General features: G+C 48.1%; 1 protein-coding gene across 2 annotated transcripts; it reads right to left on the reverse strand.

Moving 5' to 3' along the window:
- Nucleotides 1-9,614: 9,614 nt before the first annotated feature.
- Tnfrsf9 (TNF receptor superfamily member 9) lies at nt 9,615-19,520 on the reverse strand. Of its 2 annotated transcripts, none has more exons than XM_026386081.2 (8): nt 19,447-19,520; nt 17,859-18,014; nt 17,023-17,130; nt 16,514-16,651; nt 16,085-16,151; nt 14,275-14,363; nt 13,655-13,789; nt 9,615-10,935 (listed from the first exon to the last, which is right to left on the reverse strand). In XM_026386081.2, exons 2-8 carry the CDS (start codon nt 17,971-17,973, stop codon nt 10,847-10,849), a joined length of 741 nt encoding a protein of 246 aa, XP_026241866.1. In that variant the 5' UTR covers nt 17,974-18,014; nt 19,447-19,520; the 3' UTR covers nt 9,615-10,846. The 2 variants fall into 2 exon arrangements, with proteins under 2 accessions (XP_026241866.1, XP_026241865.1); XM_026386080.2 differs by having other exon boundaries at nt 17,859-17,988; nt 19,447-19,489.
- Nucleotides 19,521-19,780: the final 260 nt, after the last annotated feature.

Genomic DNA, 19,780 nt, shown 5'->3' on the forward strand with positions numbered 1-19,780 from the left:
GCCCAGACTGGGATTATCAGGAATCAGATGGTTTCTGTAGAGATGACTTTTTCACTTTTAAACTCTTAAGCTGAGAATGGAAAACCCTTGATACCTGCGTCTATTTTATATCAGTCACTGAGACATTTTTAAGTTTTTATTTATTAAAACAACTTTACCAAAAAAGTCCCCTAAGCACAACTACTTACATTTCTTTATAGCCTCTTCTGATCTCTAATATATATATATATATATATATATATACATGCATACATATATGTGTGTGTGCATATATATGTATATAATATGCAGTTTTAACTGTTATTGCCATAGCAACTCATCTTTTGTCTTAGGATTTTTATCTGAAAGCACAATGTATTGAGAGTCTCTTGAAAATCATCTTTCAGATCTTTTTATAGAATGAATTTATGCACCGCTACTGTAGCATTCTCAAGGAATATATGTAAAAACAAATGTATGCCTGAAATTGGTGTTTGGAGAAAACAGTTCTGCTTCTAAAAGCTTTTATGTCTAGTCTTTCATAGAAAATCATGTTTAACCATTTGGGGAGCATAAATCATTCAGTGGATCATGTCTGTACATTGTGTAATGACTGAAAAGCACATAAATATAATCTACTTTGAACTTTGTTAAAAAAAAATATACGAATGTGTTCTCTCCTGAACATTTTATTTTATTTTGGGGGGTACCAGGGATTGAACCCAGGGTATCCCACCACTGAACCACACCCCCAGCCCTATTTTGTATTTTATTTAGAGACAGGGTCTCATTGAGTTGCTGAGTGCCCTGCTTTTGCTGAGGCTGGCTTTGAACTTGCGATCCTCCTGCCTCAGGCTCCCAAGTCTGGAATCACAGGTGAGCGCCACTGTGCCTGGCTGAATATTTTCTTTTTGAAGTCTCAAATCCACATGTGGCCAGTCACTTTCTAGGTTATGATTCATGAACCAAGACCACAGTAAGAAGCCAGGAGATCCTGGTACTAGCCAGACTTAACACAAGCCACTCAGCCTTGAAGGGCCACTTCCTCCCTTGGGACTTTAGCTTTTATTTCCCTTTCGGTTTGGAAACTTTGTGGTTCTACATGGCTGACTGGCATGTAAATTGGTAAACCTTTTTGGAAAGTGATTTAAAAAAAAAAAGAGAGAATTATTCTAGGTAAGAAACAGAATTCTAGTTTAAAATCATGTTCTCCAAACAGCTCTTATGATACAGAAATGCACATCATAGAGTATAATTTCATTTGCAAAGTATATTTATTTGTTAATGTCACGCAAACCCTCCAGAAATGTGTCCTTTAAAGTAGCAGAACACTGTTTCACTGTCAGACATGTCAGCAAAACTCATTTGCAAAGTTTAACATGTGGAATATTTTACCTTGTAGGGAAACCCGGGCTAAACTCAACTTCCTGTGTTTTTGTAGTGAACAAGGAAGAATTGGGATGTAAGTGTGGTTGTCAGACTGTGAAGGTTCCCAGCGGGTGCCTGGATTGTCTTGGATTGTCTTCCTGGGGCCTCGTAGAATCAGACCAGCTACATTGTACTCGGAAGCACGACAGCTGTAGGATGTGTGATTGTGATTGCACTGATCTGTAAGCATTTCTCACAGCAGGAAACTTGAATGACTTACTAGAAGTATGTGTTATTGAGCCAAGTGCCGCTAAACACGGTTCAAGCTTGTGGAGTAAGAATGTGACAAGGGCGTTGCTCCAGCGCTTGGTTTGTGTGTGGCAGTGCGTTAAGCGCCTTGTTCACAGGCTTCACATCTACAGGCCAGGTGTAGACCCTCTACCACAGCCAACTGGTTAAGGGCTCTCAGGTCCAGTGGCAATGACGAAGCCTCAGACAGACCGGGTCCAAAGCCTGGGAACCTAACCCTGAATCGTCTGGCCTCCAGTGGTTTGATTAGGTGTGTGGGTTGGAGGAGTTTTCCGTGGATTCTGGCTTGCTCTCTGCCTTTCATAAATAGCAGTAATGCGAGGCGAGGTGGCCCACACCTGTAATCCCAGCTACTGGAGAGAATGAGCCAGGGGGATGCCAAGTTCAAGGCCAGCCTGGGCAGCTTAGCAAGACCCTGTGTCAACATCAAAAACAACACAAAACAAATAAGACAGGCTGGGGATGTGGCTGAGCGGTCGAGTGCCCCTGGCTTCAGTCTCCAGGACTGCAAAATAAACAAGAGCAGAAGCAAACAGAAACCTCAAAAGAGTCGGACCCAGGGATTTCCTCCGTATGGCAGTAGGTGCTGATGCCACGTCACCTGTCCTACCCACGTCTGGCGAGTTGTCTCTCCACACTGGGGACGGAGGTTTATTTCACAGGAGCTTCCCAAAACCAAGAGCAGAATTAAATTCCATCCAAGCCTCATGCTGCATGAGAGCCATGGGTCCTGCCTCGCAGGCTTTGGGCTTTGCAGTCGGGAAGGGAGACTGGACGCATGTGGTAGTGGGAGGATGGAGGGGGCCCAGGGCAGGGCCCAGGAGGGACAGAGTGTTCTGTGAAGTGGGAACAGAAGCAAAGTAGGACACACGAGGTGTTCCCAAAGGAAGGTAGGATCTTCCCCTCTCCCACCCAGCTGCGCCACACAGAAAACAGGACCAGCATGTGCTCAGCCCGTGGTGCCTACTGCAGAGTGAAGGGCAGTGAGAGCCACAGCTGGCCATGAGCAAGCCACCGAGAGTCTCACAGTCTCACAGCTCACCAGCCGTCTCCACTGAGCTCAGGCAGAAGAGAACTTGGCAAACCTTATCTTGAGAGAAAGGAGCTCATGTTGCAGGACTATTTTCTTGCCAGCTATATACCCATAAGTGGTGGTTACCAGGGCAGCTCCCTGATCCCATCCACCCATCCATCCACCCATCCATCCATCCATCCACCCATCCATCTATCCACCCATCCATCCACCCATCCATCCAACCATCCGTCCAACCATCCATCCATCCATCCATCCATCATCCACCCATCCACCCATCCACCCACCCAACCATCCACCCATCCATCCATCCAACCATCTACCCATCCATCCATTCACCCATCCAACCATCCATCCATCCATCCATCCATCCATCCATCCACCCATCCATCCATCTATCCATCCACCCATCCATCCATCCATCCACCCAACCATCCATCCACCCATCCATCCATCCATCCACCCACCCCATCCATCCATCCACCCATCCATCCATCCATCCAACCATCCATCCAACCATCCAACCATCTACCCATCCATCCATTCACCCATCCAACCATCCATCCAACCATCCATCCATCCATCCATTCATCCATCCAACCATACATCCAACCATCCATCAATCCACCCACCCATCCATCCATCCATCCATCCACCCACCCATCCATCCACCTATCCACCCATCTAACCATCCATCCATCCACCCATCCATCCATCCATCCATCCACCCATCCATCCATCCATCCATCCACCCATCCAACCATCCTTCCATCTACCCATCCAACCATCCATCCAACCATCCATCCAACCATCCATCCATCCATCCATCCACCCATCCAACCATCCTTCCATCCACCCATCCAACCATCCTTCCATCTACCCATCCAACCATCCATCCATCCACCCATCCAACCACCCATCCAACCCATGGGAGTGCCCACTCTCCAGAAGTGGAGACCAAAGTGGAGAATCAGACAAAACCCCTGCTCAGGGGCTGTCTCGAATCTGAGAGGCAGATGATGAACGAGTAACAGTCCAAGCCGGTCCACACACAATGCTGTCTGTGAGGCCACATGCAGTCTCATGCCAGGTAGTGATGAGGGTGTCCCCTTCTGGTGACTTCCCTCCCGACTAAAGTGGACACCACATCTGTGTAGCCTGGCCTTTGGAAGGCTGGGTTGGTGGCTCTTTGGGACAGTAAAGATGGGGTCCGGTGGGGGCAGGGAAAGAGCAGGCGAGGAGGGAGGGGCGGGGGAGGAAGGAAGGGAGTTCGGGCTGGGCGCTGGCCTCCGCCATGACCTCGCCTTCCAGAGGCCTGGGACAGAAGTCCCAACATTGTCCCTGTTTCCTCCTTGGCCTTTTCACCCACCAGAGGTGGCTGTGTGCAGTGGTGTGCTGGTGCCTGTCCCCACTTCCTGTGTTTTTAAGTATTTTTGTGAACCGATCAGCTTTATTTTCAGAAAAAGCGAAGTGTTAGGTTTAAATGCCTTGATTGATAGCATGAAACAGTGTGTAAGAATCTGTCCGCGGAGTCCTTGGCTTCTCTCTTGCAAAAGGACTTCCTTATGACTGCTCCGTCCAGCACTTTCTGTCCTACCCTTCCCTTGGAAAACCCCAGCCAGGGCCTGTGGGCTTGGCCTCTGCTGGGCCCTTCTGGGAAAAGCAGACGTGTTCTGGGTTTGGACCTGGACCCTGCAGGGAGAAGACCCCTCACCCAGAATGAGCAAGCCCCCCTCAGCCTCCTCTCGGCCCGTTCCTCTCCCCCGCCCTCTGTCCCTGCCCCCAGTCAGCAGAGGACCCCAGAACCTCAGCCAGGCCCTCCCGCCCCTCCTCCCAGCCCGGCCCTCTCCCCCCAGCCCCGCATCTGGCATCTGCGTTTGTCCTCTGCTCTTAGCTGGAGGCCGCACCCACTTCCCCTGAGCGCTGTCGTCCTCTCAGCAGCCGCCCCCTCCTTGCGCCTGGACCCCCCATAATATCTGCGTTCAGCCTTCTTCAAACCTCCCCGTTAGGAGAACCCAAGACTCCCTTCAACTGGGTTCACCACATTTAGCAAATAAGAATGCAGGGTGTGCGGTTACATTTGGATTTCAGATAAACACTTCTTAGTAGAAGCTGTCCTCCGTGTCGCACAGGACGCACTTACACGGAGAAATGATTCCTCGTTCATCTGAAGCTCAGCTTTCACTGGTGACTGCACCCATCTGATGACTCTGCCTGAGACCCCACACGGTCCTCTCATTCCCTCCCCATCTCTGTCACTCACAGCTTTTGAAAGGTATGAGGACACTCACTCTCACCACCCTGTCACCTCCCAGGGGGCTCCTTGTGGGCTTCTGGGTCACAGAAGTCTGGCTCTCCAGGTTGGCACTTCTCAGGACCCTTCCAAGCCACCGCTTTGTGGCTGAAGCCAGTGCACACTCTGAGGTCACTGCTCCAGACTCTTCCCAGCCTTTGGCTGTCCTGTGGCCACGCTCATCTGCTGGAGCCCAGAGACCCTGCCAGGGGCACTGGGATGCTGCTCCCGTCCCCAGCCTGCATGTGGTGTCCTCCTGGCTCTTCTGTGGCTCACATGCCCTCCGCTGGGGAAACCCGGAGTCCAGTGCTGCCGCTAGCCAGCTCTCCCGACCCCCGTGCTCCCCGTCCAGGGCTCTGTGGCTCTGCTAAGGGTCCTCTGTCCTCCCAGATGCCTGAACCGGAAACCAGGGTGTTGCCCCCAGCCCCCAGATGAGGCTTGCCCAGCTCCCACTGGGTCCTCAGGCTGCCGCCCCGCCCTGGGTTCCTGGGCAGCCTCCTCACCCGCTGCAGACCTGGGCTTGCCTCTAACTTCTTCCACAACGCCGGCCTGAGCCACCCCTCCTCGGGCTCCCCCGTGTCCACAGGGTGAGATCCAAGTTGCTCAGCTTGACTTAGAAAACCTGCATACCACTCCCTCTCCAGCCGCCACTTCCTTCTTCTCTTCTCGGGCCCCAGCCCCAGCCTTCTCCCTCTTGCTTGGCCCTTGGCTCCTTCTGGGAGCCCCTGCCCAGCACATCCTCCCCTCAGCCTCCCAGGAAGCACTCCCTCCCCACCCTCTAGCCTGGGACAGCCGCCCCTCCAGGCACACAGGGGTGAGCGGCGGTACCACCTGGACCAGCCCGTAAGCACAGGAGGGCAGCTTGCATCCTCTTCCTGGCACACAGTAGGTCCTCAGTTATGTTGTGTCCAGGGAAGAAACTCTTCCCCAGTGCGGCTCTGCTCAGGTTGACGTTGCCTGGCCCCTTGTCAGGAAGTCCCTGTGCCTTTGTGTCTTAACACGGTTCCTGGGGCAGGGCAGACACTCCGTAGACACCAGTTCAAGGGTGATTAGCCTTTATGATCTGATGTTGCAATAGTAACATAAAGTTTTAAGAATAAGCTGTCTTTTTTCTATGAAGATGATAGAGTTATTTATTGAGTTTATTTCAGAGCCCTTTTTAAAAGCCCTTAGTGACCCCTTTCTGGCCCCGCCACACAGATCACACCAGCCTCCACTGACGGCCCTCACGCGGCCTCAGCTACCCACGAATGGAAAGTCTGCACGCACAGGGAGGAGGCACCCTGTGCAGCCAGGCCCCCTCATATCTAGAGTTTCCACCAGAGTGATATCTTCCACTAAGAATAAAATCAAAATCTGTTTCAAAAATAACCTAGACTGGTTTGGGGGCACTTGAAAACTGTTTTAAACTTACATATTCCTATGTTAATTTATTTTGATCATAGATATTTACATTTATTTCTATTAAGCTGAACAGTTGAGTTTCCCAAATTAATCCCCAAACAGGATCATTTTATCCTGTTTTGATTTTCCTTATTTGTTAACTATCATTTAGGGGAAAAGATGATTCACACTCCAAGTTCCTGTGTTTTTCATTTGTGACTTTTACACATTATACCAAAATATCCTATGATAAAGAGATCACACAGCCCTTGTAATAAGCAGAGTCCATCAGATAGGCAGAGCACGCTGGGGATTTTTGGGGTTTATTCTCTGGGACAAGTAGGAGTTTGTGACGTCATTTTGAATGCCTTACATCAGAGGGGATGACCGGTTCCTTCTGAACTTTCATGGTAAGCCACAGAGAATGAGATATCTTGTGCCCAAAGCCAAGGTAAAAACCATGTAGAATTTACAGAGTTGCTGGGCACCCGGCCCAGAGAGAGGGGCACTGCTGTTGTCCCAGCTACTCAGGAGACTGAGGCAGGAAGAGAAGCATCACTTGAGCACAGGAGTTCAAAGCCATCCTGGGCAAGAGAACAAGACCCTATCTCAAAACACAGACAAATAAAACAAAAGTGTGAAAAATAAATCAAATCATCATCACAAACCAGGAATAGAAGGGAACTTCCTTATTTGATCAAGCATGTTTTACGAAAAAAAAAAAAAAAAGAAAGAAAAAGAAAAGAAAGAAAGAAAGGAAGCCCAAAACTGAAAGTAGTATAAGAGAATAAAAATCATACTATCACGTTGTATTTTAGCAGGAAGACAAGCATAAGAAAGAACTAGAAAAGGAAGAAAGTAGCCAAGCATGGTGGTTCACACCTGTAATCTCAGCAACTTGGGAGGCTGAGGCAGGAGGATTGCAGATTCAAGGCCAGCCTCAGCAACTTAGCAAGACACTGTCTAATAATAAGGGTGTACATTAGTGGTAGAGCACCTAGTCCTACACACACCCAAAAGGAAGAAACTATTATTATCGTAGATAACATGATGGTGTAAACAGTCAAAATAATCCACTACACGTTATCAGAAATAATAGGAAAGTTTGGCAAAGACGCTGTCTACAAGGAAGACGAACAGGCTCCCTTCACCCCTACAGTTCACAACAAGCAAAACCATTCTACCAGTGACAATAGAGCAAACCCCCAGAAATAGTTTATTTGGAAGTGTTTATTTGGGAGTGGAAGATGCAGGAAACATTTCTGGAGACATTGTTTAAAACTTTTCTGAAGGACACTGACGCCTCAACGAGGTGGAGGACAGCAGTGTGACTCTTATGGATGGGAAGATCCAGCATGGGCACAGCACCTGCTGCGTCAGGTGCTCTTCTCAGAACCCCCCCCCCTCGTCAATCACCTCCTCCTGGAGAAAATACGAGCCCTCCCTAGAATGATCTGTCTATAGTGAAGTTTCCTTCAAGGGATGGGGTGCAGCTCAGGGGCAGAGCTCTGGTCAAGCCTGCAAGAGCCCCTGGGTTCCATCCCTGGCACAACCAAAAAGAAAAAGAAAAAAGAAAGAAAGAGAAGTCTCAATGGAAATTTTTTGGAATTCAGTTTCTAAAATTTATAGAGAAGAATGAAGGGTTAAAAATAGCCTCAACATTCTTGAAGCAGATACCAAGACCATCACAAAGCCACTGAAATGAGACAGTGTGGCATCAGTGCAGGAAATCCAAAGTGACAGTGGGACATAACAGCCCGGCAGCAGGCCTGTGGCCAATGGACCCTTGATGGAGGGCAGAGGTGGCCTTGCAGATCTGCAGGGCACAGATGGAGCACCGAGTGAATGGTCCCGTCATCCCTGATCCCACAGGCACAAAAATCAGTTCCTGACAGGTTGGACGACAACAGGAAAGACCAAAGCTCTGGGACTGAGATGTGAACGGCTATCTTTTTTGTTTGGTTTCTCCCTCTTACTTTTTTAAAAATTTTTTTATTAGCTACACATGACATGACAATGATCTTGGCAATTCATACATTTGAATCATTGGGGTATGATTTCTCATTTTTCTGATTGTACAGAATCACACTGGTCATAGAGTCACCTATACACACAGCAATCATAATGTCTATTCTGCTGCCTTCCTATCCCCCCTACTTCTCCCCTCCCCGTGAACAGCTATCTTTATGACATTATTTGAAAGAACTTCTTTGATCAGGCAGCAACAGCAACCAAATGTGAACCGTATAAGAAGAGAAAGATAGCTTTAATCAAATTGAATGGAGAGCTTTGTGGCTGATTAGCAGAAAGTCAAAGAAAGATGCCATTAAAAAGAAAAAAAAAATCACAAAGGAGATATTTATCATATATATAACCGACCAGAGATTATTCTCTAGAATATATAAGAAAATTCTGTGAATCAATAAGACAGACAACCAAATTTTAAAAAATAGACCAAAAGCATGAGTAAGCATTTCATTAAAAACTCAGCGGTATATGACCATGTGACAAAGTACCCATTAGTAATTGAAAAAATGCCAAAGAAAGCCACAGTGAAATGCCACTAAGTTGGCAGAACTCAGGGAGTTGATAGCACGGGTCAGAAGGATGCAGATCAGCAGGACACGCAGTGACTCAGCCGTGTGAACTAGAGTACGTGGAGGACACGGCTGCCCCCTTGGAAGCACTAGCCCCTCCCTGTGTAAAGTTCAGGATTTTCTGTCTGTCAATCCCTAGCAGATTAGTTAGTGTCTAACCAACTAAAGATGAGTGAAAGTGACGTGTATCCCTTTCCCTTAAGATGGCCCATGTTCCAAGAAGGAGCTCCCTGCACCCAAATCCTGGAGTGAAATAACATAAGACAGAGCCCCAGCCATTGTGGGCACGCAGTGACAATAAAAAAATGTACCTTTGTTCTTTGGTTGCAATCCATTAAGATTGGTGGTGGGGTGTCTTTTGTTACTTCTGCATAACCTAGCAGGTCCTAACTGTTACATGCCCTAAGATCCAGCAACTCCACCTTCAGGAAGTTTCCCTAGAGACACTGCTACCCAAAAGAACATTCATGGCAACATTTTTGGTGACTGCAAAGAACCTGAAACAGCCCAAACATAACTTGGCAGAGGATGGATTGGTAAACTGTGGTGTACCATCTTTGCCAAATGAATGCACATGACAACACACATAAGTCTTATAAATATAATTTGGAATGATTACAGCAACTCACATGTATGTCTCCATACAGCACAGTATCATTTTCACAAAGCTCAAAAATAAACACAGCTAAACAACAGTTTTAGGACACAAAATTAAATAATAAATGATTTTTTTGAAGCAAGAAAAAGATTCCAGATTTTCTAGAGAGGTTGCCTGGGAGTGGGCAGAAGATGAGGAGGGAGGTTGCATTCTGATGGATCCGCTGACCTTGACTTTGACCCTACAAAGGGTCAGATATCAAATTTTTAGACATTGTGGAACTCTACAGCCTCTGACACAAGTCCTCTACTCTGCCACACTGTCGTGCAAAGGTGGCTTTTGACCAGGTGTGTGGAGGTAGCTGGGTGCCCATAAAATTTTATTTATGGGCTATGAAATCTGAGTTTCCAATAATTCTATGTGCCATGAGATATCACTCTTATTTTTAACCACTTAAGAATGCGAAAACCATCCTGACTCATAAGCCATACAAAGGCAAATGGTGGCCAGAGGAGGCCGTGGGAGCTTGGTGCCCTGCACTAGTGCTTGGGCTGGGTTGAGTGCCCAGGGGCTCCTCTTCCCTTGAACTTCATGCTTTTCAGGCACGCCCCATTGATTAATGTAACGGCTCAGAGGGACAACGGCAGAAGGTGAGGGTATGAAGAGGACCCCAGCCCAGGCAAAAATATTTAAATTCTGTGATGTCTCCTTCGACCCCAAACTTAGGGGCTCTCATCATTGCTGACAGTGGAGGACATCACTGTGTTAATGACGGTAATGGAAAATCTGGTAGGGACTATCTACTGCTTATTCTTCGGCTTATGGTCACATGTCCCTTAGCACACACAAAAAAAACCTGCATTGGTTTTGATGGTAATTTTGGCTGGACCACTGCCCATGTGACTGAATTGAAATCTCTGTTTCTGTTTGTTTGTTTGTTTGTGGGGCTGGGGATTGAACCCAGGTCCTTACACACGCTCAGCACTGAGCTCCATCCCCAGCCCCTGATGGGATTGACTTAAGACTATCTTTTTTTTATGGGTTTCAAAAACCTAGCGGAGTCCTGTTAAGTAGCATCTTACATTCACCACCAACGCTGCCCCCTGCTTCTGTTAAGAGTGGAACCTTTGTAAAGGCCAACTCATTAGCATCAGAGAAGACTCATCAGGGGCAATGCTGGGTGCTTTCTAGTGTGACACTTTTCAATCTAAAAGGACATGACAGTGAGATCACTCAATTTCTCTGGCTTCTTTCCGGCGAGTTCCGACAGCTCTTGGGATTTCACTTCACAGTTCGCACCCTCCTTCTTCTTCTTCTGGAAACCGGCAACTACAGGCGTCTTCCTCTTGGGCAGTTTGTACTGGTTTAATAAATGCTAGAAAACGATTTAAAAGACACTCATGTTTGTGGTCTAAATCACATAATGCTTATTTTCCACAAATCACAGTCGTAGAACATTTCTAAGCAGCAAATATTCTCAGCTTTAATTTCAGCTGACTTATTTCAGAGTAACAGTGAGTATGAGCTTTTCCTGGAGATGATTGAAGATTTATTTCCTTTTCCCAAATATTTTATTGGTCTTTTAAAACTATTTTCTTTATTTTCTACAATAACTAAAAAAGTCCTATGCGTGAGTGACTGTAAGCATAAAATATCAGCCGTCTCCCAGGCACAGCTCTGGTTTCAATTTAGCAGTATATACTTTAGTCTTGGGGTTACTTGTTTAGATATTAGACAATTTCTCTTGAATGAAATCCTGTGCTGACTACTTTAAAGACATCTCCACCACTTCCACCCAGTGGTAACCAAAGAACCGACCTGTGTCCGGCTTCTGGATCTCCTTCTGCAAGTTCCCTTGAAGTGTTTGTGTTACTGCTGAGAAACTCAAATCCTAAGCAGGTATTTCCCCAGACCTGACAAGGCTCAAGGCCTATCCCAATTTCACATGCTTGTTACTCTTAAAAAAAAAAAAACAGACAACCACACTATCCCTAAAAGGCAACAAAAACTGTCAAGACCTTCAGAAATGCCAGGGAAATTGTATCAAAGATTAACTCAAAAATGGCGCTGGAGATGCACTTCAGGCAGGTGTGGGGGGACATGCTTCTCCATATCCTTGCTACTGAGTCCCGCAGAAAATTCTGGACTTACATATAAAACAAACATGAGATGATACTGGAAAGTGGAAAGAAGCGGGTGGAATGGCCAAGAATCTCAGAGCCTCGAGGAACAACCCGGCAATGAGTTTTGTGGGTTTTCTTTCTGCCTGAGACACCCAGGCGGGGAACCCAGAAGCCACCCCCTGTCTCCCAGTGGGCGTGGTCCCATTGCACCCCAATTCCAAATACTTCTGAAAAGTATCTTAGAAAGAACTCTGCTGTCCCTTTGGGTGGGGTGGGGACAGTCCTTTAAGGTGTGGGTGATGGCCTGAGAGCTGTAGACCAAGAAAGAGCGAGCTTCAGAGTCGGAAGAAACCATCTGCAGCTCATAAACGGACAGCAGAGATCCTGTGGCTACCAGGAAAGCACGGGCAGCCCTGGGAGAGGTGGCCACTCACAAAAGAGGAACGAAGTGGCCCAGCGCGGGAGGAGGCCGGCCTCAGGGTGGTCGGGGAATGCAAATCAGAACCACAAGGAGATGCGAAAGCGTGCTTAGGTACAGGATGGTTTCCCGCCCGCACTGCAGACAGCCCCGGTCCGCCCGCGTCAGGGTGGGCAAGAGGGGACCCTGAGTCACCACGGAGGGGGGGAGGGACTTAAAAGACCCGCAGCCGCCTCTGCAGGGAAGGGCACGGCGGCGTGCAGCCTCCCGGGGCCTCTGCAGGGAAGGCAGGGGAGCAGCCTCCCGGGGTCTCTGCAGGGAAGGCAGGGGAGCAGCCTCCCGGGGCCTCTGCAGGGAAGGCAGGGGAGCAGCCTCCCGGGGCCTCTGCAGGGAAGGCAGGGGAGCAGCCTCCCGGGGTCTCTGCAGGGAAGGCAGGGGAGCAGCCTCCCGGGGCCTCTGCAGGGAAGGGCAGGGGTGCAGCCTCCCGGGCCTCTGCAGGGAAGGGCGCGAGCCCGTGGGCCCAGCTGGGGCTGGCGTGGGCGGCTGTGACAGAGGGCTGCGGACGACGGCTTCCGGGAGCCAGGCCTTCTATTTATAGACCCGGTTAGAGTTTCTCTCGCAGCACTTTGTTAACCTTGAGGTTGATGCGTTTCCTAGACGCTCCCCAGGCTCAAAGGCCTTGGACCCTAAGAGTCTTTGGGTAAGTCGGCAGCTTCTAGGTAGATGCCCTGGGAGTGCGCCTTCCATCCACGACCCCTCGGGTTAGATCTAGCCTGTGGTCACTCATCGGTCCTCCGTGAAGACCAAGCGCTGGTTGCCCCGTCCATGAACCATGAACTTAATTATAAACACAGCAGCTTTTGCTTAGTGGGTGCTGACCCTGTGCTGGACAGCAGCTGAGTTCTTTATAGAAATGGTCCCTTATTTTGACACCACATTTAAAAAAATCATAACAACAAATAAAATAAAGTTATTTTTAAAAATAGTCCCTTATTTAACAGATTAACAACTGGAATTTACGACTGAGATTTTCATTTAACCTAGATTGGTGTTATTATAATCCACTTAGTTAAAGCCACTTTAACCCCGCCCCCCCAGCTCTCCCTGCCTTCCCCGGGAGCAGGTCTACACTGAAGTTAAGGCCATTCTCTCCCCGAGGGGCGGCTCTTTCCTGATCCCCCCATGGCCGGGGCTCCGCAGGCACAGCTGCTCGCCCCCCAAGACTGCAGCCTCCTTACCCGGCGTTTCCTTAGGGTCCTGCGACGTCAGCTGCCAGGCTTTCCCACCTCAGCACTGCTGACATTCGGGCCTGGGTCATTCTTTGTCGGGCATTCACCTGGCACTGTGGGCCCTCAGCAGAACCCTGGCCCCCCACTCCCACGGCCCCTCCCCACCATCAGCTGGCAGAAGGTCCCCTTGGGGATGGCGTTGTCCTGCTGATAACCACTGTGCTGATCTAACCGCCTTTTTATAACTTTAAAAATCCCCTTTTCCTTCCTAGTAAAAAGCCTGGCCCCGAGCGCTGGTGTCCCATACTGTTCGGTGGGCCTTACGTTGTTTGAATAGGTACAGGAACTTCTTCCTGCTCCACTTGACCATGGAGAGCCGGAGCACGAGGAAGATCAGCAGGAACACCGCCGCGGCCGAGGTCAGCGCCAGGAAGAAGGTGAGGACCTGCGCAGAGCGCCCTTGGCAAGGAGCAGAGGAGAGGTGAGCGCGGGCAGCTGGGGGGGGGGGGCGGCAGGTAAGCGCCAAGCCCGGGAGAAGCCTTGGCCACCCCTACCTGGCGCTTAGTAAACCCAGTGACTCTGCAAGAGCCAACACTGGGCCGTCTCCCTGGAGGCCGGCAGAAGTTAAGCAGCGTGGCCTTTCCAGCAGGGAGGAAACGGGGGCTTGTGCCCCCTACTTGGTGCTCACAAAGGGGCAGCACTGGTTTGGGATGAGTCCCAGCAGGCCTGCGTACTAACGTGTCTCAGACGGAAACATGCCCCAGAACAGCAGGTGGATCCCAAGGCAGGTGGAAGGCCCCTGCGGGTGCCTGTAGGGTGGCATTGGAGACCTCACAACACTGGGGGGCTGTCCACAGAAACGGGATAGACACCATCCATTCACCTGGTTTTAACACAACTGTCCTGCACCCTCACAGGGACAGGCAAAGTCACCGAGCAGTTACCTGGAGAGATGTCCGGCAGAGCAGGTCCACAGACCACATCGCTGTCCTTGGTCCCCTTCTCACGTACTGATTTTCCATCCAGTGAACAGCTTAGACAGTTCAAGGAAAAGAGTTCAGATGATTACTCTAGTTACAGAGGACTCCAATGAAAACTTTGATACTTGTCACCCACTGAAGTGGACTTGTCATGGAGGGGGGCTGTGTGCAGGAAAAAGTTCCACTTGACCATTTGGCTTCCTTCAGCTTTCACTCAGCTTTCAAGGATGCACGAAGTTCACCCCACTCACTTACGAACTGGGTTTTTCTTCCCAAGCTAGCGATCCATGCCAGGCTCCCTCTGTTCAATGACAGCACACTTCAGGCTGCTGTGCCTGTTGGCCTCTCCCCTTCCCCACCCACACACTTTTTACTCATAGTCACACATCGTGGGCACACGTGAAGGTGCAGAGAAGGTTAGCACTCCTAGCGTTTGCTTCAGACTCGCAAGGTCTGAGCCTGGACCTGCCACTTTACAGAATGACTCTGAGCAAGTTATGATGTCTTTCTGAGCCCCAGTTTCGTCATGTGCAAAGTAAGGATAGTATATGCTCGAAGGACTGATAGGAAAAGCAAATGGATGAATCACACGCTTCTGCCTGCCTGACACACTCAATAAATGGTAGCTAGCATCACCACCACCATCATCATTACCACCACCATCATCATCACCATCACCATCACCAGCACCACCACCATCACCACCACCACCACCACCACCATCATCATCACCATCATCATCACCATCATCATCACCATCATCATCACCATCACCAGCACCATCACCATCACCACCATCATCATCACCATCACCATCACCACCACCACCATCATCACCATCACATCACACCATCACACCACCACTGTCATCATCACCACCACCCTCATCATCACCATCATCACTATAATCATCAACACAACCATCACCATCATCACCATCATCATTGATCTGTTTTTCCCTCCTCTTAAGCTATCCCCAATCCACCCATCCTCCAGAACCCAGTTCAATCCACTTTTCCACACACATGTAAATACTCTGATCAATTTGTGTTAAAAGACCTTAAAAAAAGGACATTCTATTCTGTTACCAATCAGCACATTTGTGAAATACAATAAAAATGTAACTGCAAAATTATAATTAAAATGATTTTCTAGTGAGAAAATCAAATGGGAAAAAGAAAGGCATATAGAATGTGAGGCCCAGGTATTGGTTGTCAGAGACCACAGACCGCGTTGCTCTGCCAGTTTCAGGTCTCTGGAGTGTCCTATCCTTGCCCCTGAGGCTGCTGTCCTAGGCACACAAACTGCCTGTGAAGGCAGTCTCAGTGGCCCTGGGCCAGATCCCAGGTCCACAGTTACATTCTTCCATGTGCTACTGGCTGCTGTACCCCCTGTTGTGGCCCGTGGGGGACATTCTGGAGGGGAAGAAGCATGCTTTGCCCTTCTGTATCACTCTCAATGCTGGCACTGACCACCTGAGATGGGCGATCAGTGCAGAAGGTAAGAGACAGCAAAGAGATTGGAAGAAAGCAGAGGAGACCAGGCAAGGCAGAGGGTGGCAGAGTTCCCCTGGCGAATCTGATCTCAACGCTCCAGGGATTGTTTCTGGAAGAATGCCCACTGTGTGTCAAGTCACGGCGCTGTCACAGTGTTCCTATCAGCACATCACTGTAGGTCTACACTCCAAAGGGGTAAATAGCTTCAAGGACAATAGTCCTGTCTTTCAAATACTTAACACAGACACTATTGTGTAAGCAAGTGAAATTATACATACTTTGTCCAGGGTCTACAGACACCACCTTCCTGATCGTTGAATGTCCCAGGGTTACAGTCTTTACAACCTTGAAGAAAGATGGAAGCATTTCATCGTCTCATAACCCTCCTTTGCATTGGCAAAGTCATTAACTTAATATAACCTTGCACTGTTTAACAGTTCTTGAAACAGAACCCTGAGATCACCAATTGTACGTAGGGTATTGCATTTATCTAAAATGTGTAAAAAGGCATGGTTCTGACTATTAGCAAATGTCCTGATTTCAAATCATTTCTATTTATGGGGGAAAAAAGTATATATCATTTTATTAATTAAAACATGGTGTTGATATCATGAACTTGAACATCATCACATGTTACTTTAAAGTTTCTGCATGATACACTTGCTCTACGTGACAAACTGGAATAGACACAGGAGGAGCAAACCTACCGTCTGCTGTCAGTTCCTGGCCTGGTTTACAATCTGGGTCACACATGGCACATCCTGCCCCCAAGCAGTGGAATCCTGAGATGCAGTCACACTCTGTGTCGCTGGTGAAGGAGCACGGCTTCTTGACCCTGTGGTAACCTGCAAGGCCCCAGTGCTTTGTTCCACTTGACCTCCACATCCAGGAAGCAAATTCACGTTCTTCAGCAAAAATCATGCCCACGCTCCTCCCCACGTTCCCAATGCGAGTCTACTCTTGAACCTCCATAAAGACACTTTTGCACTTCGCTAATTGAAAGTTTCCCTCTTGTCAAGCGAACATTTCCTTTGAGATTTAAAAAGCCCCATAAGTAATCGCTTCTACACTAAGTACTTTTATTCGACCTGCCCACTGACTGAGGATTCCATGCCTTTGGTACTTGACATATTAGATAGAGATGGAATAGAAAGTGGGGAACAAGAGTCTGCCCCCAGCCCATCCCCCAGATGAAGGATGCGCCTTTAACACACACCTTCACACTTCGTGCATATGTTGCAGGCTCTCTGTCCGCCTGTGCTGGAATAGCTGTTGGAAGGACAGGGAATGCAAGTCTGATTCTTGCTTTTTCCACAGAAAGTTCCTAAAAGGCAGATAACAGATGTACATGTTCGGCAATGAACAGTCACCACCCAAAGCATTATAAAGTTCACAAGAAAGTTAGGATTAAAGCATTGTTTGTCTTCTAGACATCTCAGTGATAGACATTATTTTGTTTATTGACTTTTTAAAATTATACATTGGCAAGATTTCCCTTAGCATAATCACAGAGTTAGAGAAAAATACAAATGATGTAACAAAGGAATCAAGACAAGGAAAATACTTGCCTTTGTCTATTGAACAAGAAAGAATGATTTCTCATGATTGATCCAAGAGATCAATATGACTGCATCCAGGAGAAGATTAATATCCTTCATGGATCTACTAGGATTTGAATACATTTGACTTTTCACACTCTGCCAAGCCGACTAGCAACGGCTTACTCTCTGCTGTGGCCCAGGCTGAGCACAGGGTCTTGCGCACAAACTACAAACTAGCATGACGTGAGGTCCTGCCACACCATGCACTGTTCTACCCTATCTCTGCAGCCCCGCTCCAATGCAGGAGAGAGAGCCGGAGTCCCCGGATGACCAGGTCAAGACACAGAGTTAAATAAGCTGGCTGTGCTCACTCATCAGGTGTGTAGCATCCAATAGACATATGTCAGTGCATGAACACAAGGTCATTAAAAGGAGCCAGCCCTCACTGCCAGGCTAACTGAGTCATGTTTTCCACAGGACACATCAACACACGTGGGAATTTGGTACTTACCAGCTGGACAGAGGCCACAGAGATCTTGCACTGATCTCGTTCTCTCAAAATTCATGACCAACAGCACAGTCGCCACCACGTTGTAATAGCCATTCCTCATGATGGGATCCTGCATGGAGTCGATGCTATGCTAGCATAGCAAATGCCAAAAGAATTCTGATGGAATGAGCCGGTCCCACCAATGTCACTGTGTGAGATGTAACAAATCCCAAGGACAGGGGGCTTTCTCCTTCCAGAATAATCTTTATTTCAACCACTACTTATACCATTTCACAGGACTACAACTCAGGGTACTTTAGGAGCAACTAATAATGGAATATTATGGAAAAGTAGCAAATCCATCGACTTCTACAATAAGAAGTGTGACTAAACACAGCTTTGTGCATGTTTGCCAAAGAGTGAAATTTTCAACTTGTTCCACAAAAACTATGGCCAAAGCCCACGGGACTCTCACAGATACAAGCATCAGCATCCAGATTTCAATGCCAGTTAGTTGCTGCCTTGTGCAGAGCGGTCATTTGAACCATGGTCTGGCTCCCTCAGGGCTGAGTAACTGCCTGTGCAAAGGGGGTGGTCAATGTGGCCCAGTTGCTATGACGGCGCTGGCCAGAGGAGGCTACTGCAAAGGCACACAGTGTTATCCCTTGGGCACCAGCTCCCAGGGACAGAGAAGTCTAAGCATAACAAGATGACCCTGATGTCTCACCAGCCCTGCATCCCTCAGATTGCCTGCTTTGCTGAACTTTCCCACAAATAACTTTTTTTAAAAAAGTACCTTTATTTTATTTATTTACTTTTATGTGGTGCTGAGGATCAGACTCAGGGCCTTGCATGTGCTAATCGAGCACTCTACCGCTGAGCCCCAACCCCAGCCCCACAAATAACCTTTTTGATGGAACTTGTCTAATAACGTGCTGAGCTAGCTCTGGGTCCATCCTCCCTCATCAGGGGATGGAGAACCCCTGGCTCCAGCTTCCTCTGTCTGTGGGTCTGTCTGTCTTTTCTTCATCCCCCATTGCTCCCATCTGGTTCTGAATTGACCCAGGCACTGCCTCAGAGACAGAGTCCTCACAGAGAGTGGCACCTGTCAGTTGCATTCAACAAGAAGATACTTCAGTTACTGTTCCTTCTTTGAGCATCTAATTGTTAACTTTATATATATATATATATATATATATATATACACACACACACACACACACACACACACACACACTGATGGATCTTTATTTTATTCATTTATTTATATGTGGTGCTGAGAATCGAACCCAGTACCTCCCACATGCCAGGCAAGTGCTCTCCACTGAGCTACCACCCGAGCCCTAATTGCTAACGTTTTAAAGACCTCTCAAGTCATCATCACATTTTCTTAAACCTAGACATGAACTTGCCTATTGTGGAACTTGAAGCTTGTATAGTATCAACGCTAAGGAGTAAAGACATCTCTTCCTTTTTTAAATCTTTATATAGTAGGCTGTGGAATAGAAGGTATTCTAAATCAGAAGGGGAGAGATCTAGAAATGTACAAGGAGAACAGTTTCCACCCTCACCCCGTCCTGGGTCCTCTGTCTAACCCCAGTGAACCTACCTTGCGATCTCAGAGGAGCTGAGAACTTTCCACTCTTGGGTACAGCAGCCAAGTGCTGCAGCTTGGGAGGACTGCAGGTCAAACAACAGGGTGACTCAGCCAGGCGGAGCTTCTTGGGAAGTCCCCACCACAGCTCCGATAGGGCTCATTTGTGTGCTGACCTCAAAATCCCCAGAGCCCCTGTCCCTTCTTGACTATGGCACTTCAGACCATTTCTTGGAAGTGGCTTCTACTAGGACATTTCCCAAATGACTTTGGGAAAAGGATCTTGCCACTTAAAGCAGTGACTTATGTCAAAGCTTTCAGTGTGTCCTTAAAGTAGTCAAGATGGGAG

This window comes from Urocitellus parryii, chromosome 11, assembly GCF_045843805.1.
Source record: "Urocitellus parryii isolate mUroPar1 chromosome 11, mUroPar1.hap1, whole genome shotgun sequence".
In the NCBI taxonomy this organism is placed as follows: domain Eukaryota; kingdom Metazoa; phylum Chordata; class Mammalia; order Rodentia; family Sciuridae; genus Urocitellus; species Urocitellus parryii.

Bases quoted from the DNA above. Each gene is read 5' to 3' on its own strand.
- Tnfrsf9 (XM_026386081.2), bottom strand. From the start codon at position 17,973: ATGCAGGATCCCATCATGAGGAATGGCTATTACAACGTGGTGGCGACT. The intron at 13,790-14,274 runs GTAACTGCTCGG...CTCCTTGCCAAG, and splicing joins TCTGCCGGACATCTCTCCAG to GGCGCTCTGCGCAGGTCCTC. The intron at 10,936-13,654 runs GTAAGGCCCACC...ATCGTTTTCTAG, and splicing joins CCTGTACCTATTCAAACAAC to CATTTATTAAACCAGTACAA.